Source organism: Xiphophorus hellerii, chromosome 22 (genome assembly GCF_003331165.1).
Source record: "Xiphophorus hellerii strain 12219 chromosome 22, Xiphophorus_hellerii-4.1, whole genome shotgun sequence".
Taxonomy (NCBI): Eukaryota; Metazoa; Chordata; class Actinopteri; order Cyprinodontiformes; family Poeciliidae; genus Xiphophorus; species Xiphophorus hellerii.
Window position 1 is genome coordinate 9,533,471 of NC_045693.1, and position 27,030 is coordinate 9,560,500.

The 27,030-nt window shown below is 39.4% G+C and overlaps 1 protein-coding gene across 7 annotated transcripts in view; it reads right to left on the reverse strand.

The window, feature by feature from the left end:
- vit (vitrin) overlaps positions 1-26,181 on the reverse strand; it is a 29,411-nt gene extending 3,230 nt beyond the window's left edge. The window contains exons 1-22 of one of the 7 annotated variants that reach the window (XM_032554059.1): positions 26,031-26,181; positions 19,030-19,117; positions 18,739-18,804; positions 17,875-18,031; positions 17,665-17,798; positions 17,503-17,580; positions 16,936-17,121; positions 16,438-16,482; positions 15,713-15,751; positions 15,568-15,618; positions 13,892-13,954; positions 13,347-13,400; positions 9,237-9,311; positions 9,032-9,097; positions 8,541-8,603; positions 6,619-6,681; positions 5,195-5,242; positions 4,661-4,729; positions 2,746-2,893; positions 2,562-2,665; positions 928-1,154; positions 336-849 (exon numbers count right to left, since the gene is read on the reverse strand). In XM_032554059.1, coding sequence (XP_032409950.1) covers positions 336-849; positions 928-1,154; positions 2,562-2,665; positions 2,746-2,893; positions 4,661-4,729; positions 5,195-5,242; positions 6,619-6,681; positions 8,541-8,603; positions 9,032-9,097; positions 9,237-9,311; positions 13,347-13,400; positions 13,892-13,954; positions 15,568-15,618; positions 15,713-15,751; positions 16,438-16,482; positions 16,936-17,121; positions 17,503-17,580; positions 17,665-17,798; positions 17,875-18,031; positions 18,739-18,804; positions 19,030-19,060 — 2,281 coding nt within the window. In that variant the 5' untranslated portion in view covers positions 19,061-19,117; positions 26,031-26,181. The remainder of the gene's footprint in view (positions 1-335; positions 850-927; positions 1,155-2,561; positions 2,666-2,745; positions 2,894-4,660; positions 4,730-5,194; positions 5,243-6,618; positions 6,682-8,540; positions 8,604-9,031; positions 9,098-9,236; positions 9,312-13,346; positions 13,401-13,891; positions 13,955-15,567; positions 15,619-15,712; positions 15,752-16,437; positions 16,483-16,935; positions 17,122-17,502; positions 17,581-17,664; positions 17,799-17,874; positions 18,032-18,738; positions 18,805-19,029; positions 19,118-26,030) is intronic. The other 6 variants (XM_032554060.1, XM_032554061.1, XM_032554062.1 and 3 more) reach the window with 6 other exon arrangements.
- Positions 26,182-27,030: the final 849 nt, after the last annotated feature.

Below are 27,030 nucleotides of genomic sequence, written 5' to 3' on the forward strand. Positions count from 1 at the left end.
AAATTTATAAAGTTTTGTTTTTTAAATGCAAAATGTATACATGTTTTGTACAGTTCTAGCTCAATGAAAGCTCTCTGTATGTTCTTTTTTCATCAAATTGCCTTTTTTGAGTCTGTATACTCTAGCTAATGATTAATCGATAACTAACTTAGTCGATTATTTCAATACACGATTCATCACGATTAATCGTTTCTGTCCCATATTACAGATTTAAAGGCTACGGTGTACATTGAAAATATTGGTTCTTCTACTGTAACACAACATTAGAAGGTTAAACAATGCGAAACACTGTGAAGGCAAATGTCATATTTATCTCTTATTTTCCGAGGTCTCACCTTGGCGATGGACAGCCAGCGCAGGCGCCCTGACGTCATCGTACGAGCGTCCATCTGTAATGACGATCATGATCTTGCGTTTGTTGGGTTTGGATTTGCTGAAGAGCTGCTCTGCCGCGAAGGTGATGGCGGCCCCGGTGCTGGTCCCGCCGCTCCAGTAGTTGATGCGTTTTATGGCGTTCAGCAGCTCGGCCTTGTTGTTGTACTGTCCGAAGGCGAACTCCAGCCTCTGCTCGTAGGTGTACTGCACAGCTCCCACCCTCGTGTCCGTGTCCGAAATCTCAAACTCCCGCGTGACGTTGGCCACGAACTGGAGCACCGTGCGGAAGTTGCCAGTCCCCACGCTGCTGGAGCCGTCGATCACGAAGGCGATGTCGTTGGCGTTGATGCAGGTCTTGCTGCACACCAGGCGGTCCGTGTCGCACACCCGCTTCACCAGCGGCTGCACAGCCTTTCTCAAGGCGAACCAGCTGTTCACGGGAAGGGAGAAGAAGCCATTTGTCCGGCACACAGCCTGGGGAGTGAAATAGGAAACAGTGTTACAGACTGTTTTTATGGGACACACCGGTAAACCTGTGCAACTGAACACCACCTTGTCAACAAAGTTGGCCTCAACCAGATTTTGTTTCTCATTCTCATCAGGGCCCTCGATGGTGACGAAGAAAATGTTAATGCCGGATTCTCGGGCGAGTCGAGAAGCCTCCTCCACCTTGTCTGTAGGCCAGCCATCCACAAGCACCACCGCTACGTTGGGAGCCCCTCCGCGATTCCCATTTGCATCACTGAAGTACTGTTTGTTGATGTAGGAGAGGGCCTTTCCTGTTTGAACACCAGAGGGTGACAGGGAGACAAATAACTGATGCTGCTGTGCCTTAGAAAAGCATAATGCCCGCGGAACATTTTCACATTTTGTCATGTCACAACCTCTAACCTCACTGTGTTTTGTGGGGATTTTATGTGATAGACAGGGTTGCCAGACGTGACTGACAGCAAACACAACATAAAACTCACCCAACTCCCAAAAAAATCTTGTGCCACATACATCATCTGCTGCATTTATAGACCTGTGACATTTAAATTGGGACTGAAAATGATTTTAAATTAAATCTTTTGCAGTCCCAGGTCTTATTGGGACAAATGACTTGACACTTTGAACACAATGAGACTTGAGTTTTTTGCAGCGGTATGTCTCTTTAAGTCAAGATGTTGTCCTGGGATTTCTGTTGTACAACTCTACTACATAGAAACCCTTGATTAACCAATGACTAATCATTGATGATGACACATTCAGCAGATTCCAGAGAGCTCAGAATAAATTAACTAATACGAAAAGTGTAATAACATTGAATTTTATTAAAGGTTTTGTGCTTTCCTGCCACACAATGATCGCTATTTCGAATATTCTTATTCGAATATTATATTCTTCTGAAAACCTTCTAATAATCCACCAAATGTTCTGAAACTGTGCAGCTGAAACTTTAACAACCCCCACAAAGCCACCCAAGTGACAGTTTTAACCCCACAGGCTGCGATAATCGGGCCAAGACAGTGTTGAATATGCCCGATTTTAGATCGGGCATATTCAACACACCACCACGTAACACACCACACACTGCAGGATGTAAGATTGGTAAAGGGAAAATCGGGGCAAAAAAAAAAAAGGCTTTAGCGGGAATAAAAAGGTTGGGGACCATTGGGCTAAAGGAAAGAGTATTCTGCACTGAGATATCTCTGTACTGGGATAAAATATATTTAGTTTATCAGTTGATCGTTGGTGGTCTTTACAATAACAGGAGAGGCTCTGATCAAGATTATAGAACCTTTTACATTCACACACACTGTTGTACGATTGTGGTTACACCCAACAAACTGTCAGCAAGCTAAATTTAGCAAACCCTAAAAAACAAAATCCAGCTATCAGTTCCAAAATCTGCAGCTGATGAATGCCAAAAAAAAGCAACAAACAGCCCTTGCTTTTTGAGAGCTGACCCCTGCAGGCTTGTAAAAAGCAAATGCGTTCTGGTCGCAGAAGAAAAACACGCCTTACTAGAAAGAGAACTGTAATTTAGCTCGCTGGTCTCCCGGCAAATTTAGATTTAATTCTATCCCTGCATGTGAAAATGTGCCAGCATAGTAAAAACCATGCGATAATTGTAACCCTTTCGCTTTCACACTTGAGTTTGTGAGTTTTTGTCGCAGTTGGCAGCAACCAGCGGGGTCACTCACCCACGTTGGACATGCCGCCCTTCTGCACAATCTTATCTATGGCCGACTTCACGTCCTTGGAGCTGGAGTGGGCCCTCAGACTGATCTCCGTCACAGGCTCATCACTTCAAACAAAACAATAAACAGTTTATATCTTCTTTTTCCAAACTGGGACAAAATTACAGAAAGCATAGACAGAGTTTACCCATATTGGATGATGCCCATCATTGGTCCAGCCATGCCTACGTTGATGACCTGAGCCACCTCAGCCAGAAAGTCTTTCTGGATCTTAAAACGCCGCTTCCCAATGCTCCAGCTGCCATCCATCAGGAAGGCAAGATCAACCTTACAATCTGAGGGGAAAAAAAAGGAACACACCATGCGGCTACACCACACTGCACTGAGGTGGATTGTTGTTTTTTTAATGTTCCTATATGAATAAGACTTTCAAACTTATGATAAAGGAAACCAAATATTGATTTTTTTAAAACTCTTACACATATTTGATTACATGTTTTTGTTTTTAAATTCAACTGAGCTTTTAAATTTGCTAATAATTTAGTCACTCAATAAAGAAAGCTGCTCTGGCCCAAATCCAGTAATCTAGATTGCTCTAGTCCATCCGCAAGACATTATTCAGAGAAGCTTCTGTTTTATTTTGTCTTTAAAGCCAGACAGTAATATTCTTTATGAGTAGCATTGGTTTTGTTCTTGCAGCAGCAACAGCTGCAAACACACCATTGGTACTCAGAGTTTGTCAGATGGTAGACTCATAGTAGGAGAATCTAATTTCTAAGGATATTATAGCCTTACTTCTTGGACTGTTACCCTACTCTTAAAGTTTTACTGAATTTCTTTAACTTTCAACAAAATACATCTTACTGTGACTATGCAGAGTCCAAATGTGTTTTTTTTCCATTTTTTTTTTCTCCGAAGAGTTTTTGCGGCGCTAGTGGCTCGTATTTTTTGTACAGTAGGCAGACAGGAAGGAGGGTGAGGAGAGGGGGTTAGACATGCGGTAAAGGTCGTCGGGACCGGGAGTCGAACCCGCGACGTCCACGTCGAGGACTAAGGCCTCCAAACGTGGGGCGTGCTAAACCCCTGCGCCACCACAGCACGCCCCCCAAATGTTTTACAGACTGCTTCAGCCTTGTGTTTCAGTGGCGAGTAATTTCAAGTATATAATGAACCTACATCAGCTTTCTATGCATTTGATAGTCTTTACAAGCTATATTATGAGAAAGATATAGAAAAGAAATACAGCGGGCTAAAACTGTGAAATTTCTGGGAGGTTTTTGGCTCTTGGCAGCAACTTTGCATTTCTCATATGGCACATGGCTCTCTAGCTAGCTAGCAAACAAGTATTAGCAGCTTGTTACCTGTAGCCTTTACCACCTTGAGACATAGAATGCAGTGAATGAAAATGGCTACACATAACTCAAACTTTTACCAGATAAAAAAGTTCCACAAGAAAAACCTACATAGGACATGAGACTATATAGTCCTGCTAACGTATTTAAGGCCTGCTTACATCTTTAATGACTTAAGACATTTTAAGGCCTTAATTTTAGATAAATCAATTTAAGATTTTTTTTAAGGATTTGCAAACATCCTGACAGTGAATAGGATAATGCACTGTCATCCCCAGAAGGTCAGGGACCATCAAGTAAAATGGGACTGTGATGGCACAAATAAAGTAACTTACATTTGCTTATGGAAATAAAATGTGTCAGGAATTTGAGGTTAATCTTATTTTAAACATCTCACTATTATTTTGAACACAACTCTACATCTACAAAGCTTATAAAAGCAGAAGGTCAGAATAAGCCAGAAATGATAAGATTTACAATTAAAACAGACACTTATTTAGTTCTATACATGTTACAATTTCTCAACTAGCAGAATAATCTGCACCTGATCCCAGCAGGGACCACCAGGATAAAAAGAACCTGGTTTGAAAGTGCAGGCGCACGAAAATCCTCTGAATAGGCAATCAGTCTCAGGTATGCATACTTAAAAGTATTATCTGCTTTAATAGGACTGAAGCTAGATGTATACCTGGGTGCTTGCCACAGATGAATAACATTCACATATTCATAGGTGCAAGAACATCCACATACTTGGGTCTCCTTGTGATGCAGGGGGTTCAGGTGCTCTGGGTAGCGCCTCTGGTTCTCTCAAGCTAAAACCTAGAAAACAACAAAACAGAGAAATGCTTAAAAGTCAAGATGTTTCTGGATTAATTAGCTGTTTTAATTAGCTGACAGAATCCTTGATCTTTTTCCTTTTTATCTTGGTCGTCTTCATGTGGGACAACTGAAGGGAAAATAATCAGCTTAACCTTTCATCATCCAGGAAAATGCAGTTGGGTGTTTACCAAGAAAATAAAACACTCAACTAACTAACAACAAAGACAGCTCAAACGACTACTTTTAGGAAATTACATTGAAAGTTTGAAGGCGTCCTCTTTTTAGTGACCCCAAATGTTTCCAGTCACAAACATCATGCCCCGAGCCACCATGCCATTTGGCTTTTGTCCCAATTCCCTTCAATTACAGGCCGAGCCAAAACCCAGAGTCTTAACCTCGGATAGCTTTGGTTTGAATCGCACTTATTGCAAAGCTGCAAACTAGCAGCAGTGCAAGCAAATTTACCTGATTCATAGGGGTTTGCATCTTGTTTCCAGGCATCTACTGGTTCCACTGCATGAATGACATTATACAAGCTGAGCATTAGGAAAGCAGCAAGTTATAAGTTCAGAAGCATTTACTTACAGTGCTGTGAAAAAGTTTCACCATTTCAGATTTCTGGATTTTGCTTTTTAGGTGACATTTAAATGTTTCAGAGCATTAATCAAATCAGATCAGGAAAGCTCTAGTAAGTAAAAAAAGTAGTTTTCAAATGATTATTTAACTTAAAAAGGTAAAAATATCTAAAACAACCTTGCAAAAAACAGCAACTTCCCTTGTTAAGTCTTTAAATACTAATTTATCAATTTTAAAAGTAAAAGAAAACACTCATTGACATTTCTGCCAGCAAAATGTTAATTGAAAACCATTACAAGGCGTCGTGTGGTGCCGTGGCTAGAGCAGGCGCCCCGTATAAAAATGGCCGCCATAAAAGATTTTCAAGGCCAAAATAACGGATGATCAACACTACACAGGCCCATCTCACATTTCCCTAACAAAACATCTTTATGATCCCCAAGATGTTTGGAAACATATTCTATGAACTGATGGAGCTTTTTAGAAGGTGTGCGTCCTGTTAACATCTGGTGTAAGACTAAAAGCTCAATACGCTATTTTATGGTGCGGCAGATTCAGCCGCCAGCTGATCTCTCACTGAGAAGGCGGAGTTAAACCCAAACCCACAACATTGCATCATACTAGTGCAATGGCAAACATGACAAACCAGTAAGTCTCAAGTCGTGAGGTTTTTCTGTCCTCCAATCAATGGACCGTGTCCTTTAGACCAGGAATGGTGCGGTATGAGTCGCTTTTACAATGGAAACAGACAAAAACGTACTGAACCCGTGTGGAACAATCAGTGGCAATGAGGCATAAATGAAGCATTTGTAGTGACTTAGTCACAGAACGGCACTAAATCCTATTAAGATGATGTGACCTTTTGTTGAGTTCGTGCTCAAAAGTCCTCCATGTAGCTGAATTAAAACAAGAGTGGGCCAAAAATCCTCCACAGGGATGCAAGATGCTACATTTCAAGTTAACATTTGATGAGAGTTGTTCAAAAGAATACAAGCAACTTTTACTTTGAAAATGATTTCAGTACTGCAGTACCATTGCCATTTTCAAGTTATTTTCAAAATACTTTGACAATATGCTTTAATTGTATTTAAACATGTTGTGCATTTGTATCCAGAGCCCTGAGTCAGGTTATCTTTGTCTTATATTAAAACTAGTTTATTGATCTGAAACATTTATGTGTAACTAAATAGCAAAAATTGAAGAAATCAGTGAAGTGACAAATACTTTTTCACAATTGTGTTTCAACAGCATTCTGTGCAAAAGCTGCGTAATAATCTTCAAGGCTTCCCTGGATGTTCATTATGGCTGCTCACCGTTGCCATGGGGTAAGTGCAGGGGCATTTTGTGGCTGCCATCTATGTCAGTGGAGCGAGGGGCTAAAAATAAAGACATTATCAAATATGAATAAAACTGCAACCAAAGAAAACACTAATGCTGTGGCATAACAGCCAGCACACCGCTCTGTTTAAATGTTTAGGTTGGCTAGATTTCTGGTTGTATTTTTATGGTGGATGCTCCAAATGGTTTCCAGACCTCAGATTTGAATGCCAACCTGTGCCTCTAAAAAAGAAGAAAGCCCAATGTTTGAAATATGAGATTTAGTGCTTTCTGCTGGGCTTTGTGTCTCGTCAGCAAGTCGTACTGCAAGCGAGTTATATTGTTTAATGTGAAGGCATGCAAGTATAAGACAAATAAAATGTGGTTTCCTTTCATGGAGCAGTAAAGGTATTTTAGGTTCTTTCATGTGCAGTCAGACGGAAATTGACCCAACTGTAATATCTGTGTATTGTGAAAAAACTAGAGAAGAAACAGGGCAGCAGCCAGCCTGCTTGTGTTTATACTGTGAATTAAATACAAAAGTACCAGAAGCTGAACCTGGATAAAAGAAAACAAACAGTTTTTTTATCTGCTTACAAAGGTATTCATACTTCTTGAATCTTTCCATGTTTTGTCACATCACAACCACAAACTTTATGTGATAGACCAACACAAAGCAGCGGATAATTGCAAAGTAGAAAAAAGGGTTACATGTTATATTTTTAGAAATAAAAGTCTGTAAAATGTTGTGTGCATTCTTTTATCCCCATTTACCCATTTAATGGCCTGAAATAAAAATCAAGGGTTGCAGCATTTATACTGATGTTAAATCACACATAAGTGGGCGCTATTATTCTGAAAACTAGCCTAACACGAGTTTGCCTAGATACAAATGTGCGGTATAGGTTTTGCATAAAATAAAAAAAAACACTTTAAAAATATGCATTAGTTGAATTTAAATGTGTCATGCATTTGTATCCAGACCCCTGACTCAGTAGGTTTTAGAATCACATTTGCTATATTACCACTGCAGGCTTTACCAATGAATGTCTTGTTCATTTTAGTGTCTATCAGAGTAAAATCATCCATGTTCCAATCAGTTTTTCTGTCTACATATGAAAATCATCCTCACAGCATCACATTGCCTCCACCATATTCTATATGGTGTGTTCAGGGTGAAATGCAGTGCTAGTTTTCTTTCACACGATATCTGTGACTTGTTCAGTATGTTTTTATGACACTTTATTTTTAAAGTAGACTCCAGACTATTGTGCTTTTTCTATGGAATGTAACTAAAAACTATTTGCAGAAAATCTGTCTTTTTGTAGAGTATATTAAAAAAATGTATTAAAAAATGCAGCCTTGGTGCAATGGGTCTGGTGTTTGCAAAAAAATCATTTCAAGAGTGCAATTGGTTTTCCTTGGTACTGATCAGCTGTTCAACCTAGAGTGGAGATAATGAAAACTGTAGACGTTAGTTTCTGTAGCACACTGCGTAGTAATACATACTCAGGTATATTTGGTATTTGAATTACTAAAATGGGAAGCTATAAGTATTTTTAGAGAGGGTCTAAGTATTCTGGTGTGGTTGTGGTTCCAAACACTAATGTTCTCTAACATGTCTTCACAGAACAACTGTGCTTTTATTGATAAATTACACACAGACTGAATCTATTTGCAAATGATCACTTCTGACTGCTATTGGTTGCAATAATTTCATTTCTGGTGTAACAAAGTAATGGTGGCTGATGTAAAATCCTAATAAAATACATTGAAGTTTGGAGGTGTAATGTGACAAAACGCAAAAAAGTCCAAGGGGTTGAATACTTTAGCAAGGTAATCCCAACCCATTTATTGACACTCTACAACCTGGAGATTTGTTAGTAACCCCAACAAATAGAAATTCATGAACACTTACGGTATGGTCCAAAGCTATAAAGCCAGCGTTCATACTCTGAGATATCAGGCCTCAGATCCCGAGCTAGAGGAGGACGTTACGAAACCCGTTAGTGTGGAGGAAACGTCAGAGGGAGAAGCACATGTTTCCATGGTTACGATTGGTCAGAAATCCTTCACGACCAGTCCCAGACCAGTGAAAACAATGACTTTTTTTTTCACAATTATCACCTCAGAGTACATCACTTTCACATGCATCAATATCCTGCCCCATTCTGCTTTTCTGCACTTCAAAGAAGCCCTCATATGGCAGGCAGATGGCATGTAAACAGAGATTCCCTTGCATGTACGTACTTACACATGGAGTCAATTCAGCGCATACATGATCAGCAGATACCGAACTGTACCAGATGCACGAGCGTGCAGCACAGCCGAATACGAGGTGTGCAGCAAAGGTTGCGATACGCACCCAAAGCTGCAGCACTCTGTCAGAGAGGAGGTGCATTTACTTACCTGGAATCTCAGGTGTTTCTGTCTCACTCCATGCATATCCTGAGTCTGGAACTGCATAGCTAACATCTGAGCAGAGAACATTGATGTGTCAGCAACATCCGGAAAGATTAATTCACTCTGGATATTTTTTTGAGCCCGTTTGTCCTTCATCTGATTAAAAACCAACATTTATTTCAGTCTTTGCTGAGGGATTACTGTTTGCTACCTGTTGGTCGTCGAGCTCCTGGGAACCAGTCAGGGCGAGAATAAGAAGAGGGTGGCCAGTCTCTCCTGGGGAAAGCTGTGCACGGGAGAATTGGAAAGCCATTTTCAGGACAGGCATGAAGGAGGAACATACTTGTGATCACCACTAAAGTGGGATTTATTAGTGGAGAACGCACAAAATGTTCAGAACGACACTAAAACTGTAGACACTCAGACGCTTGAGGACTGAGTTGCCGCTTGAGAAAACTTGCTCTTTTCTTTCAACTTTTTGGTTAGAAAGGTAAAAAAAAAGCTTAATATGAATTTGGGTTTTGTTTTATAGTGGACATACAGGAAAAAAAATAGATTTGAAAGAACTGGCAAACATCCCTCAAAATGCTCTTACTTCACGCTTAGGTTTAGCCAAAACAACCTCTTACTCCACCTCCACAGTTCAAAATATTTACGCCTTTATGACTGAACTGTTATTCTCAGGGAGTCATGTCTGAATGTTTGTGAATATATGTCAAACTATCTGACCATCGGGGATGATTTAGAAATTAAGGAAAGCCTTTTAAAAACAAACCAGTTAGTTAACTTTACATAGTGATTAATGCGTCTTTATTCAACTTTATACATAAGTTTGGATGTAAAACAGCTTCCAGGAATGAAATGGTATTTTGTCTACATTAATAATATATTTAGGGCTGCATGTTGGGGGCAGTTGTTGTTAGTGATAGTTTATTAATTTGGTGCTACTTACTGCTTTATTAACTCATTAGGATTTAATATGAATAATGAGGTTAAAAATAAATGTTTTTTGATTATATGTAAATAATTTGGTAGATGTCATAAATTGAAACCTGAAAAATGTAAAGACTCTGTTTCTTTAATCTAGAAAGAATGATTTATTCCTTATGTTTAAGATAGCTTTTTAGGCTGATTATGATATTATTTACATAGATTAAAATACTTCAGCTTACCCTATGTACCTTCTTAGAAGTTGGTCACATGAATGCAAACTTTAACGAGCAAAAAGCAAACTGTCTGGATAGTTAATTTTATTGATAAGTTGAGGTAAAAACCAGACTGGCAAAGCTCCCTCTGCAACAACAGACTGAACCATGACTGCACACTTCAGTGAAATCCACTCTGAGGACAGGCAGCTTGCACAAACACACAGCGTTCGACTTTGAGGTTCCCATACAGGGGCAGCTGGTGAGAAGGGTCTCTGTTTGCAAAGGCGGCCTGAGAGAGCGCAGCCAGCAGCCCACTGAAGCGCGGAGGTATTATTATAGACCCAATGTCAAACCAGGAACAGTTCAGATAGGAGGCAGAGATAAAGCCAATCTGCTGCTGTTGACTGTTTTTTTTTACTATTATTAAAAACTGCCTTAAAGGATCGAGTTCAACTTCCTTAATCATAACCAATTCAGTGATTGCAGAGGTCAATAGCGGAGGATCCTCCTCTTGGATCGGAGCTTATTTCATATCAGAATGAGCATTGTGTTGTGACACTTGCTCGCACAAAAGACAACTCTGCTAAAAGACATAATCCAAAACATTTACAGCAGCTCCAAAACTTACTTACTTTTCCACAGTTTGTTAAGTTACAACTACAGACTTAAATGTTTTTCTTTGGGTTTTAATGCGAGAGAATCACATTATGGTGCATAACTGAGAGGTGGAACGAAACAGCAAAAAGGCATCAGTTTTAAACCATGGAATATTTTTGCAAATAATTATCTGAAAAGTGTGGTGTACATTTGTGTTCACGTCTGCAAACTTTGGGTATATCTCCAGCCTTGCACATCTTAACACTGAAACTTCAAACTCTCCTTTCAAAATGTCTCTCAAGTTCAGTCAGATTGAACGAAGACCATCTAGGAGATTCACTTTTCAAGTCATGCCATAAATTCTCAATTGAATATAAATCTGTGCTTTGATTGCAAGACTTTGATATACTCTGATCTAAACAATTCTTTTACAGCTTTTGCTGTAAGTTTACAGTAGCTTTTCAGCTTGTTGTTTCAACATGAGGGCGGGGTAGTCAGATCTATATGCAGTGATTTTTTTCACCAATTTTCATGTTGGACAAAGAAATTTGTAATTTTGGTCCTATCTGAGAGCACCTTCATCCTCGTGTTTGCTGTTTATGCCCCAATCCATGCTAGTTTGTGCTTGTTTGTAAGATCCAATTGAAAATAATTGAGGTTTGTAGTTGTAGCCTGACCAAAATTGGAAAGCTTCAGTGGATATAAATGCCTTTCTAAGTGGTACAGCGTGATTTAAATATTTTCATGCATCTTTTTGGCTGTTAGACTGACATGTTTCATTTTAGACGCCAGACTAGCATCACAACTTAAAGCAATAACACCCAACATCTGTTTTAAGCCGCTAGGTGCCAAAGCTACATAGGAAAAGAATTTTTTGTACTCATAAATCAAAAACTAAAGAGCCAAAGTCAAAAGAAGCATCCATCTTGGAAACTCCGGAGGCACTGCTTGACTTCACCTTTAAACTCTGACTTCCATCTTAAGGAGCAGCCTAAAGGAATCAGTATTTTCTTTTGTAAATCACACGGTTATCCCTTGATCTGAATAGCCGCTTCCTGCACGGATCAAGAGCTAAGCAGCAAACGTTTTGTGGAAGAGTTTACACTGCCTTTTATAAATCAGATCCTACAATCAGCTGTCATTTAAACAGATATAGCCCTGTCTAATTTTAGGGGATTCATGGCTTTGCATTCCGCAGAAGGAAAAACAGAAGCACATTCCTCAGAGGGCCACACCTTGGCTGGTTTGGGGAGCTTTTCAGAGATTGGACCCATATGCTGCAATGGTTACAGACTTGGACGCATAACTGGGTCACTTGGCGCTGCTCGTTTCAACTCTCTGAACCTTCACTGCCAAAACTCACAACTGTCGCGACTACCAGCTACTTTAAATGACAAACATATTTACTCCTGCTGGTCTCATTTAAAAAAAAAAAAAATTCTAAATCGGTTTCACCTTTGCAGGGAGTTACAGTTGTGATTAAAAAGATTTCTGATATTTATGATGAAAATGTTTTGAGAGAATTTACATTAATAATTTATTTGCCAGAGATTGAAGAATTCAAATACCTATTTAATTTACCTCATTGCCAATGAGGTAAAGAAAATAAAACAAAGAATCCTTATTAACCAATAACCAAATCAAACACTGGACAAAAAGACAAAGTGTAAAAAATTTACTTATTGCCAATTTATGCCAGAAATCCTTGTTTTTATGCCAGAAACTTAGGGTTTCTGGCATAAATTTCCACTCTGAAATGTGTTTGATTTTTTTCCACCCTGGTAAGTGAAATTAAAGGGCAGCGAGAATTAATGACCCAACAAACCCCGGAAAACGGTCCCTGTCATGAAAATGTGCTTTAGATTGAACTAGTTATCCACAATTTTTTCTCTCAGGCGACAGTGAATTTCACTGATGTAGGTCTTTATTGAAGACATTTTCCTTTTTAACAAAAAAACCTCCAAACTTTTTGAAAAAGAACTTTTCTGCACATTCAAGGTATTTTAAATGCATATCCTGGATAAATACACTGGATAAATGCAGTTTTACATTCAGATTATTGAAAATAAAAATTCAGTTTCAAACCTTCCAGATTTTATTTCTTTTCAAAAAATGAAGCGAGATGGTTAACTTTCCCGATTTATTTTGAATTAGCTCTTATTTTAGTCCAGTGCAGCTGCAGATTTAAGAAGTTTTGGCTGAACTAAGAGTTCATTTTTGAATTCTGCTTGCTGGCTGAACTGGGCAGGAGAGCAAAGAGTATTTGGGAATGAAAGAAACCAAAAGTTGTGTTCAGACAACAGAGGCGTTAAGATGTTATTTTAGAGCATGGAGCAGGATTATCATCAACGTAATCAAGATGAATCTGAGAGACTGATTGTTTCATCTCTTAGGTGAATAGACGCATTCAGATTTTTCTGTCGAAATCTGAGCATCTGCTTGGATTTGGGCGCATCGTCGGCGTACCACAGACTGTAAACATTTCACTCAGCGCTTTTACAATCGTCTTTACTCTACTGTTTGATCTGACCCGTCTGCGTCAGCGTGGTCGAGGACTCCTGCTCAGAGAAACTCACCAGAATTCGACTGGCTCGTTGTCGGGGTCCGCTCGGGTGGAGCCCTGTTAAAAGCTGCTTGCAAGCGACGAGAAAAGCGCAGATAGGAGAAGAGAAGAGGGAAAAAAAGCGAAGAGGAAGGAGGGTAAAGCAGAGTTTCAGTTCTGGGCTTCCATCCTCAAATGTAGTCCAGCTGTTTTGCTTTGATGGAAGCTAAAGGCTTTTTTTTCTTTCTTCACAGCGTGCTATCAAAAACAAAAGCATGTAAGATGGGCGTATTTACAAGCACTACCTCTGTTTCATTTGACTCTTTTCATCTCGTAAAATGAAAATATGACTGGTAGGATGCTCCTGATGACAGAAAACAGCGGTTATGCAGCGAGGAATGTTAGCTGGGAAGCTCAGAGGATGGTATTAGTGGTGACCCTGAGGGTGAAGATATCAGAGGCCCATGACTGTAAACAGTGGGGTTAGACTTACAGTAGTCTGCTGACGGTGACCTGCATGCTACCTGTACCCGTTTTTGTTTTAATCATGGGTGTAAGTGCGCTAATGAGGAGGCTGACCTGGGCCGACTGGAGAGGATGGTTGCCTCCTGATGGCTGAGCCCGCCTCTGGCCGGCGCAAACCTTGGACCAAGATTAGAAGGAAGAAGTTTTTTCAAAATAGCGAAACATTGCAGAGTTAATCTGTGCTGATACTTCAATAAAGTATACATTTTATTGCTTAAATGTTAAATGTTTGTGTTAATTTGCATCCCTTCCGGTAGAGAGTTCAGTTTTTTCACTGAAATTAGCAGATTGCACCAATGTCTAAATATCAGCACAGATTGAAAATACAGAATCTCCCTCACGTATCACCACCTCTGGTAAGGATGTGTAAACGTTCTTAGAATAAATTCACATTTTATCGAGTGACACTCTTTTCTTCAGCTTCAGCTCAATGGTTGAACAACCATTTCTGTTTATTTAGTCATGTTTTGTATCATTATACTATTGAGAGACCCACTAACAACCCATTTTTATTTTTTTCTACTGGATTTTTATTCAAAATGCTCAGTTTTTCATGAGTCCATGCCGCCATGAACTTCTACAAAGTCCTGAGGGCTCACAGCATCACAGATCCTCCATCATATTCTGTATGAACAGCAGTGTTTACACATAGACATTTTTGTGTTTCATACTAGACCCACTAGGAATCTTTGCAGAAACACTTAATCTTAATCCTAACTACTTGTCAAATTCTACATGTTTATGTTTTGATAGCAGAGCAGAAAATACTTTTTCCAGGCATGCTTCTCAAATAAGACTTCTAATAGTTGTCATCTAGGCAGATCGTTGCTACTCGCTACAGCCAGCTCCTTTTTGTGCCTGCTGGCAAATGAATAAGGAAACTCCTAATTTAACTCAATTACAGTTGTTGCTTTCTGATTATTGCCCTGACTGGATATGATTAAGTTTAAATAAGTACCTATTTCCTTTTAGACAATTAATTACATATAAAAGTCAACAGACATTTGCGTTTCCTGATTGGCATGTTCTCTTGCCTTTCATGTTTTAAAAGTAACTAACATAATGTCACCTTCTAAATAATGGACAAAATCACTTTTGGCAAAAGTCATTTTTCTTTTACCTAAATAAAAAAAGAGGTGGTGATTTTAAAAAAAATTATGTAGACCATTATTTTAGGAAGGTAACAATAAATGTTGGTATCAAACTGTTGCTCTGTAGAGTGGAGATCGTTATAGTGATTACAGCTTATGAAACATTTATATATTTAAATGTGTTGCAAATTAGCAACATTAGGCGTATTAGGGATGAATACACACCTGAAACCAGAAAAGGTACTACTATGTTTAGCTACTCATGCTAAACACGGCTTTGAAGTTTGGTTACAACGTAAGTTTCTGTGTAATCCACTCTGGTTGGATTCTTAAGGGCATCATTATGCTATTGCAATGAAAGGTGAATTTATTTTAAGTCCTTAGATTCATCTTTACCAGGGGTTCCAATATTTGTGAAAGTTGGAACATGACCGACAGAGATGAAGATTACACCATAAGCACCATTTCTGATTTGCAACTAATACAAGTCAAGTAGCTTGGTAGATACTGAACAGAGACGGCATGCAGAGCTTATGTGCACAGGTTAAAAAAAGAAAAGTGTCTGAGTGTCAGTGTAAAAGGAACAATTATGTTTTTAAAAAGCAGAGGTTAGCAGGTTGGATTTTTGAGTTGATTTACCTGCACTGGCACGCTGTGGATACCTGTTTGGGTAGGAGCTACCTCTGAACACTGAAGAGATGGTTTGATGGTTTAGTCAGACTGGAAATGCTTTGTGTGTGATAATTTTTCAATAGCTGGAACTTCTTGAAGTGTATTTACCCACCTTGGCTTGGACTCTTTCCTTGGGCACTCTGTGACTGTCCTACACCAATCACACAGTTCATTCACAAAACATTTAGATAAAAATGTATATTACAAACTGTAATGATTTTACTGCTTGGTATATATATTTTTTACATAAAGCTACTTGTTGATAAATATGGAAGATACCACGACCTTCCAAACAAAACAGGTGATATTTCCAAAAGCAGACCACTGTCATGCCATGTAATGCCTTGTGCACCACATTTGTCATCGCACTAGTATAACTTGTGCAAACAGAAAAACAACTTGTGCGAACAGAAAAACAGACTTTTTTTTCTGTTCCCCAGTTAATGGACTGAGTTGTGTGATGTCAGTAACTCCACACTAGCCGTACCATTGTCTTATGGACCAACAACTGAAGGGGGCCCAAGAATGATGAGGTACAGGTCGGCTGTATAGGCCGGTCCAATTGAAACAGACAAAAAATGTATACCAACCCGTAGCGTATTGCTCGGTGGAAACAAGTCACTAGGCACATTTAGCAGATTACTCCACATCAAAATTATGCACTGCTTTATGTTGGTTTACCACTTAAAACCCCAATAAAATACATTAATGTTTGTGGTTGTTGGGTGAAGAAGTTATTTTTGTGAGGCTCTGTGTAACCCAGAATATACTATCACCACTGTAGCACCTCCTGCTATCCCTCCTATATACAATTATTCGCTGCTTTGCTTCACTTACTTGAACTTGCGGCAGCCACATGGGCAAGGTACGGGTGACTGCTGCCTGGATGGAAGAAAGACAAATGGTGTGCCGGTGTGGAGAGAAGGAAGATAATGTTACAGAAAATGAAAGAGAGAGGGAACGCTCGGCAGCCTATTTGGCCCTCTGCCCGTCTCATTTGAATGCATACCTTAAGATACGGTGGCACTGTCTACACACCGTACCTGCACCGCCATCCAGTATGACGCAGAGTCTCAGTGATTGTGTTTTTATTTAATCAGTGATGAAAGCTACAGTTAAAACAGTCTACACTGCATTAACTTCATCACAGAGGAGCGGTAATTGCTCCATAATTACAGTTGTAATTGGCACTCATCATCGCTCATTGCAGAAAAGAAGGCTTGTTGCGGCAAGCTGCAAGCTCTGATTATAAGCTGCTAATGCTGTAAGTTAGACTAGACGAGGCAGGCTGCTCGTTTACCTTTTAAAACGTTTTTATCTGCTTGTTTTATTCACCTGCGTCCCTGATTTTATGAACTGCGGCCCGGGCTTTGGTGGTCGTGGGTGGTGGCGGAGGCATAGTGGTTGTGGCGGTGGTAGTGGGAGCAGCTGTGGTTGTCGGTTCAGGGGTTGTTGTGGTGGCTTCAGGTGCTGTTGTTGGCGGCAGCGTCGTGAACGCAGATAATCTGGTGTCTTTTGGACCTGGAAAAAGAGAAGAAATGAAGGCGGTCACAAACGAGGAGGATGGATGAGAGCGTCTACAGTGTAACCTCTGTTTTGTAATGCATTCTTGTCATTCTTAGCAGACTGCAGCAATCCAAATCCAGGTTCAGCATGCCAGAGTCAAGTGTGCGGATGTTTTTTCTGTCACCTTTTGACCTCGAAATATACCAGACAAAACAGGTGGTCCTAACAGGTTCAAAACAAATAGATGGAAAGAGCATACTGCCTTTAACATTTAATATATTAATGATTAATTGATTGCTAAATTATCCATCCATCCATTTTCTGAGACATTTCGGGCAAAAACTAAATATAATGCATTAAAACTGTGTGGTAATAGTGTGAAGATGCTTTTCCTACCTGTCTTCACATAGGTTGGCCTTGAAGGAGCATAGTCCAGAGTGGATGGGTAGATGACACCTTTCTTTGGTTTCCCAACTGTGACACAACAAATTCAGCTTTTATTCAACAAATTTCTTCTAAACAACTGATTTTCAAAAATATTTAATTCTGCATAAGTACCTGAGACCACAAATGACTCCCTCCACTTGGGTAGAGACAGTGACCGCACCCCGTTAGCGTTGCTGCCTTTGTAGACGTTCTGCCCGGCCATCTTCCTCACAATTACTTTACCCCCTGCGTTTGTGATGACTCCACTGTGCAGACAACATGTTTGTCAAATAAAACCATCATGAGACTCTTTTGGCGATATTCATTTCCCAGTCCAAACACCTATGGATGGCTGCATTGCAGATGCTGGAGATTGAGGCAAAGACGCCTGTCCCGTAGACCTGCTGCTTGGTTTCTTTACAGTGTGCTGGACACTTGGCAATGAACTCTGGGAGGTTAATCTTCCCCGCCCGGACGTCACACTCTATATCCGGAACAACTGGACAGTGGACAACAAAATACCAGAAAGATACAAAAAGAAAATCACATCACTTTACAATAAAGTAGACATTTCTAGGGAAATGTGGTATATTTTGCTACATTTTAGTATCACTACCAACACAGAATCTACAGAATCTACTCTGGTTTATAGAGATTTAAAGAGGAGCAGCAAAAGCAAATGATGTGGATTAGCAGTAATTGGCAACAATTGATGGTGTCATCCAGGATGTGTTACTGTGAATATAGTCTCTGTTGCCTCGATATTGACTTGTTAGCATGTCATGACAGTCATGAGATGGTCATACAATAGTCTTCAGTCAGAGGCCTCTTGAGATTTGTTACAAGACTTACTGCTACTGGATATTCTTCCTGCCCACAGCATCACCATCCACAACTCTTTCAATACACCAGGATAATGATTTGAGTTATGACATTTAATTTCCCTTTGGAATAAATGAAGTATTTTTGAATTGAAAAGAGTGTTTATTTGCATTTCATTATTTTACCTTAAAAGTATTTGCAGCAATTCTATTGCCAGTAAGTACCAGATTTTCTTTTAACGCTTCCAGTGGACTTTAATCACACTCAGATGGAGCTATTACTGCAACCTTCACCTTCCTGTGAACCTCAGTTAGCACAGAAAATTGGAGCACATAATAAAACTGAAAGGATTGAAGATCATAGGCTACTGATGAAGATGATCACCTTGCTTTGGTTTCTTGTTCTTTGATCCATTAGGCTTGGCCCAGCATGTCCAAGACAAGAGGAACACTATGGGTGAAGAAGAGGGTGTTTGACATATTAGCAGGCACAGAAACATAATCATCAGCATTTTTGTCTGCCCACAGAATCTCTTAAAGAGAAAAGATGCTGCTGCTCGATGGTGTAAATTTACTGCTATCTGATTTTTATGGCAATATGAGACACTGTAAACAAGACTGAAACAATTTAAAATGGGGATATTAGTGTAATGGAATAGACAGACTGCTTTCTCACCGTAGAAGACGACAGTAATGGATCTGATCATGATGAATGATGTTCTGGTTCAGCAGCTCAGCCAGGTGTTCTTGAATTACCGCTCCACCTTACAGAGAAGGGGAACGGGGTAAATGTTTACTTTTGTCTTCTGAGCTCATATTTTCTTTGGTAGTGTAATGTAAAGAAAAAACTCAACAAACTTTCTAGAAAAAGAAAAGCATCATATCTGGAGATGCAATGATAAATCTGCTGCAGCTTAAAGTTTCTGCTTGACAGTAAAAATACATTAGTTTTATTCTGATCAGTGCACCACCATATATATGCAAGTGGTACCAGGTAATGCTGACCTCAACACTCTCTGGTGTGGAAGTCATTACTGTGGGAACAATGGCCAAAGTTGGTTGCTTTTAGTATAAAGTGTAGTCAGTGGAAGAACAGGCATACAAGAACCCATTTAAAAAGAAAATATATTTCACAGGTTTGGTGTTAATTCAGGCTCTAGAAGTTACTTGTCACATTTAAATCCTTCTCCATTTATACTTTTTCAGTTTTGATCATTTCATACTCTCTTGTGCTCTCTTCTGTTCCTTTTGAAGGCTGATCTCGGGTATATTAGGCTTCAGCATCTTCGCGTAAGAGGATAAACATCCCCCTGGGGAGTATTGAGTGATGTATGGTCTGTACAGAACATCCCAAGGTAGACAGGATGGTTTTGTGTTGGGCATGAAAAGGCAGAAACTGCAACTGTATTACATGGAGAAGGAGACAAAATCATTGGCGCCTGCAGCAGAGGCAGCGTTAAATAAACAAAGACGACAGAGTTGGTTTGTTTATGTGGGAAGGGTTTGGTTTTAAAGACTCAGGCTTGGACCAACAAAACATGACATGCAAGATGGTGCCAGGTTACAGACAGTTTTTAAAAAAAATCTTAAATGCAAAATGTATATATTTTATACAGTTTTGGCTTAATCACAGCTATGGCAGCATATAGCCTTTTCTGAGTATGGTTATTATTCTTAAAAGGTACTTTTAATAGACATCTAAACACACATTCTAATTTATTGAATATGACTAAATAATATTCAAAATGGCATTTTTAAAATAAAATGTAAATAAAAATGTATTTTATTATTTTTTTAAATTCTTTTTTCATAGTTTTATCATCTTTTGAGAGATCTCTATCTCATTTCCTATCAGAAATAAACTTTTTAGTTGTGCAAGAAATACTTTAAATCTAAATCTGAGCATATGAATGATTTTGAGCTCAGTTGTAACTGTACAATCTTCCAGAAGCTCAGTGTACCTAAATGTGAGCAATTTTATTTTAAGTTTAGACTTCTTTATTATTGTTCATGAGACTAATGGTGCTTTTATTTACTTGTTTATTTATTTAATGTACTTATTTTATTTCAATATTTTATAATTTTGTTTTTTCATGGTGAAATTGTTGTGATTATAGTGTTATTTACTTATTTTTAATTTATTGCATAATTAAACATTCAAAATCAATAATACAAGACTCTAAATAAAAACATGTCACCTCGGAACTATTTTTATCTGAGCTTAGAACTTGTTTTACAGGAACTGCTTTCTCACACGCAAGAGATGTTGCTTCTGATCATGATAAAAATAAAGAACGATTCCTCAATGCATGAAGACTTAAAATAACAATTTTTTTTTTTTATCATAGCAGATTATAGTTCTACAAAAATTGTAGATTAGGTATACATCTTCGATCAATGCATCTTCAGTTATTCTGCAGGAAACAAGACCAAACAAAGACCTTCCGCAGCCTGAAACCACCCTGAGAGCCGAGTTGTACTCAGAATGACCTGTTTAGCATTTGTCTTATTATAAGTCATGTTGTTACACTTCAAAGGTCAGTCATTTGAGGTAAAGACAGTATTTTAGCCAATCGCAATCTCACCTTCAAACATATGAGATAAACAGCCTAAAGAAATCCACCCACTAACATCCATGCAATCAACTTTATTAGAGAGCACACAGACATAATCTAATGAGGAAGGAATGGAGAACTGCCCTCAGATGGTTTATGCGCTTGAGGGTGACAGCCACATAAAGCTGGATCCTGCTTAGAAATACAATCTGTTTGTGGCCAGGAGAAAACCTCCCTCAGCATCTGTCATTCAGAAGTCACACACATGTAAGAACATTAAGCACGCTTGTAGAACCATGTTTCATGTTAGGAAGAGAGTGGCTGAGGCTTTGCTCCATGCACCGTAATGTGTCATTATAGTTCTATTACTGCACAGCAAATCATGAACACTGACATACAGCAAGAAAATGGTTCACCACACAGAGTCTGACAGTGAGAGCACCTCGTAAAAGCCTGGCTTCATGTGTGTCCCCCATCAGCATGTTCAGGTGATGTTTGCTTCACGCAGAAGTGTGATATGGACACTGATGCTTGATTTGTTACAGCTGTTCATAGCACCATGAGACAACTATAAAAACATTCTCTTAAGGGCTTTACTGTTCAGTTGCTCCTGCTGGCAACTAGGGCTCAAATGATTAATCGGATTAATGACCAATTAATCATTAACTGGAGCATACAGACTAAAAAAAGATATTTGCTGAAAGAACAATATGTTCAAAGCAGCAAAACTGTATAAATAATATACACATTTTGCATTTAAGATAAAAAAAAACAGCCTTCGTCTGTAAATATGTTCTATCCAGAACTCCTCTATCCAGAACTCATAAAGTGGCATAATTGCATCGAGTCATTGGCTTGCAGCATTCACTCCTGAATGAGGATGAAGCAACAGAAGAAAGTCAATTGCATTGCGTCATTGATTCGACACTGACTCTGGAAAAACCTCCAACTGAATCTGACTCAGTATGAGCGACCTGGGGGGTGAACCAAAGCCAGGCCTTATTTCTGGGGTTGAGTCCAGAAACCTCCAATGTTTTGGTCATGATTCACATCTCATGGCCTTAGTTCACCTCTCAAGTTGACAACCATGGCCTTAAACTTGGAGAAGCTGACCTTCATCCTGGCTGCTTGCTTCACACTTAAGTAAAAACCTTAACTGTTCTCTAAAGATGATGGTTTAAAGACACCAGCACAACTACATAACTCAGAAAACGGTCAAGACAAAAGATCAGATAATGAGGTTTCTGAACCAGACACCCTCATATTCATGATTATGCCTAAAGGTCCTTGAATGCCACAAACAGGATCGCTGACATGTCCAACCACACTTGGAACAATTTTGTGCTGTGAATGTGCAGCTTTAACCTTCATTTCACTGCAAGACCTTGATAGCATCACTGCTGTAACCAATATTCCACCACCTCTCCAGAATGCATTGAGGAAAATAGTTATAAGTTTCCTGCTGCTCTACAAAGCACATCAAGAGTGAATAACTAAACTCCCATGAGTCTCTTAGCAACTTTCCAAGGCTACTGGCCTGGCCAGGTGTTAAACAAGCTGGAGGTAAAACACACTGCTCCTCCTGAATCTGACGTTTGACTGAGTAAGCTTTTCCAGGAAGGCTGAGAACTGGGATCTCTCAGGAGTTCAAACATAGTATACAAGTGAATCAACCACAAAAAAACTCACAAAACCCATTAACTGCAACTTCATTAACTGCAGACCAGATGCAGCTTCTATACAAAACAAAGAAAACATAAAGTTAAAAGTTGAAATTGTGACAAATAATGCAAAACTGGAGAGTAGTAAGAGAAGGCAGCAGAAAAAGGAGAGGCCTAAGCCTATGGCAGCATAACTAATAAGGTCACTCAGGATAACTTAACTTAAGCTAAATGTGAGACATATAACAATTAAACAGTGTAAAAGTAATTTATTACAGTGATGAATGGCAAGTTTAACAAGCACCCAATAAGCTGTACTGAACTTGTGTCTGGTTTGAATTAATTTGTTGAATGCTTGGGTGCATGTAAGGTTGCATTTGCTGTGTGAAGCTTCAGGATCTGCTCTCCTCAGATCCTGCAGGAAACTCCCGGGTTGTTCAAAGAAAACATCATTTTCTCTTTGTGTAATTACTCAGAGCAACCGCTCTTTTGACACATAAATTAAGTAGTCTGAAATTATTGTTATTTTGTTACTGTGATGTCATCCTTCTCAGCAAAGGTGCAGCTCGGCCAAATTAATGCTTCCTTAGAAGCAATTACTGAAGGTGGGTCTACATTTAAGAAACCGTAGGTTTCCTGTGAGGCAGCTGGGTGTTCAGGAGCACAGGTCTGCTGCGCTCCTGTCTCGTATTGCCGGCTCTCTAGATGCACATATCTGTTCCAGCATGTTCACAGTCTGCTGCTATCCACTGTGAGGACAAATTGCAGTCCTTTTTTTTTCTGTAGCAGTCATCTGCATACCTGTCAAAGATAGGTGCAGTGGAAAAAAACACGTCAGTTTTCACAAATGTTGTAGCAGGTCATGTTTATAGTTTCCGACAATCACTTCATACACACCAATAAAAGTTGGGAATTGCTTAGGTTTTCTTTATTTTGGATTGGGGGCGGACCAGCAGAGATTTCAGGGAGTTTCATTATGCATGCACTGCACCACAAGGTGACTCATTGCATAGATGATAAGCTAATTGTTTTCTTCTTTTTTAAATTATAATGTTAAATTGCTGCAGGTTATAAAACGTATTTAGCATTAAAACCCAATAACAGCATCTATTCCAACATGTATCAGGGGAGAAAAAAATGTTTTTGAGCACATAGCACTTTTAAAAGCCAGTGATAACATTGATGTTCAACTCAATAAATACTAATAATTTGAAAAGTTGATGTATTTTATTACTTTAATTCAAAAAATTAAAGTAGGGCGTGCCGTGGTGGCGTAGGGGTTAGCACGGCCCACATTTGGAGGCCTCAAGTCCTCGACGCGGCTGTCGCGGGTTCGATTCCCGGACCCGGCGACGTTTACCGCATGTCTTCCCCCCTCTCCTTCCCCCTTTCCTGTCAGCCTACTTCATGAAAAGGGACTCTAGAGCCCACAAAAAGACCCCCTGGAGGGGTTAAAAAAAAAAAAAAAAAAAAAAAAAATTAAAGTAAAGTGAATGCTTGGGTGCATGTAAGGTTGCATTTGCTGTGTGAACCCTCAGGACACCTTCATGGAGGGAGCCATCAGCTGAGCTGCTGCCAACAACTCAACGTTTTCCTCTTCTAGGTGATACACTTGACCCTATATTTAACCCTGTCTCTCTCTCCTATTAGCTAAGCTTTTACTGTGCTGTCTTTCATCCTGTGGTGAATCCTCCAGTTCTGCTGGAGGTTTCTTTCTGTTAAAGTCAAGTTTTTACTCTCCACTGTCACTACATGCATGCTCACTATGAGGGATTGCTGCAAAGTCAATGACAAAATTACAATTCCAGGAGATGTGAATGCTACAAATCAATGACTCAATGTTATTTGCTGGATTTCCTTAGATGGAGCACTGATCATTCCAGAGGTTGGTAATTTATGACCTGGACTGTCTTCTGCAGTGGCTTGCTAATGACCCATTTGTTTAAGTCAGGTGTTTTAAGCAGGGAAGCATTGAAACCCCAGAGGAAAAATGTAATGTGTGATGAAAACTAACAATGCATATCAGGCTAAACACACACTATCAACAATGAAACACAGTAGTGGCAGGGTTATACTGTTGAGATTATTTTCATCAACAAGGAATGTGGTCAGCGCTGATGGGAAGATGGGTGGAATTAAATACACATGAATCCCACAAGAAAACGTCTTGCAGAGGTTCACCTTCCAATGGAAATGACATTACAGTGGACACTACCCTCCTATTTGCACCACAACCTTAAATGGTTTCACAAAGCTCAGATTTTTCTGTAAAAATGCCAGCTTTTTAGGAAAACTCAGAAGCTTCGATGTTGTACCTAGCCACAGAAATAAAAGAAAGCAGAACCCACATCAGGCAGGTGTTCCCAAGGAAGCTCCACTGCAAACAGGATGTCGACAATATGGGCTGGGAGACCACACATGTCTTACAAAGTGGTTGTTCATGATGAGCTCTAAAAACACACTGTGGGCAATTAAAATTGCATGTTTCAACGCATTAGTGTAATCTTTGCATGCAGCCTAACTCTAAAAGTGAGGAGTTGTGTTCCCCGCTTGGCATAAACATTAATTTTCTGAAGTGGTCAGTGCAGATGCATTAAGGGTTAGTAGCTGGAAGGGATTGGGACTTGTTTCAGAACTTCGTAAGACCCTGTTCTTGGGTGGAAGCAAGCCTGAAGCCAGACTCCTTACACACATTACCATGGAGTGGTTAAAATCCACCATTCACAGGATTCAGTGCTGTGCTCCAAACATTTTTAATGGACCAAAAAGCTGCAACAAGCAGAAAAAAAGTCAAACTCCAGCATGTCTCTGCAGGGTCACTCCTGCTGCTGCTTCTGATACACGATTTGTTTATTGAGTTCCTCACAGGCTGAATTATTTTAACTCTTGGCAATCAGCTCAATGCAAGTTACAGCTTGTTGCTGGACATGTTATACTGAGGCCACCTGCGCTTAATCATCCTGCTTCAAAACAAGAAGAATCAGGAGAATCTATATCAAGATGTCAAACTTAGTTAAAGATGAAAAGTTTCCTCTCTGTTACAAGTGGAAATAACTTAAAATAAAGCTTCAGGTGAATTAATAGGGAAAATAATTTATTTTTTAAAATTTGTTATAAGTGAAAGTATGTAGTGCATATTGCAGATTGATGTCATGGTGAACCAAAACCAAGGCAGCTGTAAGTTTATGTAAGCAGTATGTATATCTGAGCATAGATTTCACAATACATGATTTACTAAAAATGGGAAAACATCCAGTCTTGCTGATAAAAAATCCCCAAGAACTCGCATCATTTAGCAATTGCAAATCGATTCTTTGACAAATGAACTAATTATGCATCATTTAGCAAGTTAATAATTCACTCAAGCCACGCAAATGCCACAGAAACCAACATGCTGGAGTTGCTTCTCTCAGCTCCCTGTTCAAAACCGCCTCCCCGGAGAGCAATGAAGGAGCCTTTACCTGAGGAGGTAATATAATCCCGTCCGCGTTAAAAACGTAATCCCATGCGGAATCCTTTCCTGGTATTCCTCCTCTGGATGAACCGAGGAGCAGCGATCCTTCCACCTGGAGTTTCACTTCAAACTGGATGGCTGTGCTGATTAGAAGCGGAGAGCAGGATGGGTGCAGAGTTGTTCCCCCCCCTCCTATGGTTTGCCCGTCCCACTTTCGGGTTTTTCACCCCGCCACAAATCAGCGCGGCTGTGAGAAGACAGAGGTAGCATGCAAAGGTATTCATGTCCTCTCACGTTTTGTCACGTTAAAACTGCAACATCAAGGGATTTTATTTGATAGTCTAACACTAAGTAGGGATTCATTACAAAATGGAAAATCTGAAACGTGTGACAGTTATCTGCATTCCAGACCTCATGTTTTACTGTTCAACTGTCAGACTCATTATAAATCCAGCTGTTATGTGAAGGCTTCAAAGGTTTGTTAGAACATTAGTGTACAAACAGTTTCGATCTTTCTACACCTCCCTTTTCATTCAGAGTGCCCCAAGTTCCATGTTAGGTCCAATTCTGTTTTTATTATATGTTTTTGCTACTAGGGTTGATATATACATATAGAAAACACACACATGGCTTTTCATTGCTATGCAGATGATCTTCAGATATATCTACCACTTAGTCCAGACGCTAATGCCTGGTTTCCACTCCATGTGTTGGTGCAGTTGGGTTAATCTAGGTTGAACATGTATCTTTTTATTTATGTACTTTTACGTATTTAGAGATTCTGAATTTTATGCTGAACTCCCTTTTTTGTATGTCTATCACTCAGTCTGATCTTTCTGCTCCTCATACTGTCTGTTTTGTTCATAAACACTGTCAACTTATTCATTACTGATGCTCGATAAATAAACTTTAACTGACTTGACTTGATCAAGACCAAGGAACACAGCAGACAGGTAAGGGGTGTAGTTGTGGACAAGTTTACATTAGGTTAATAAACAATATTCTAA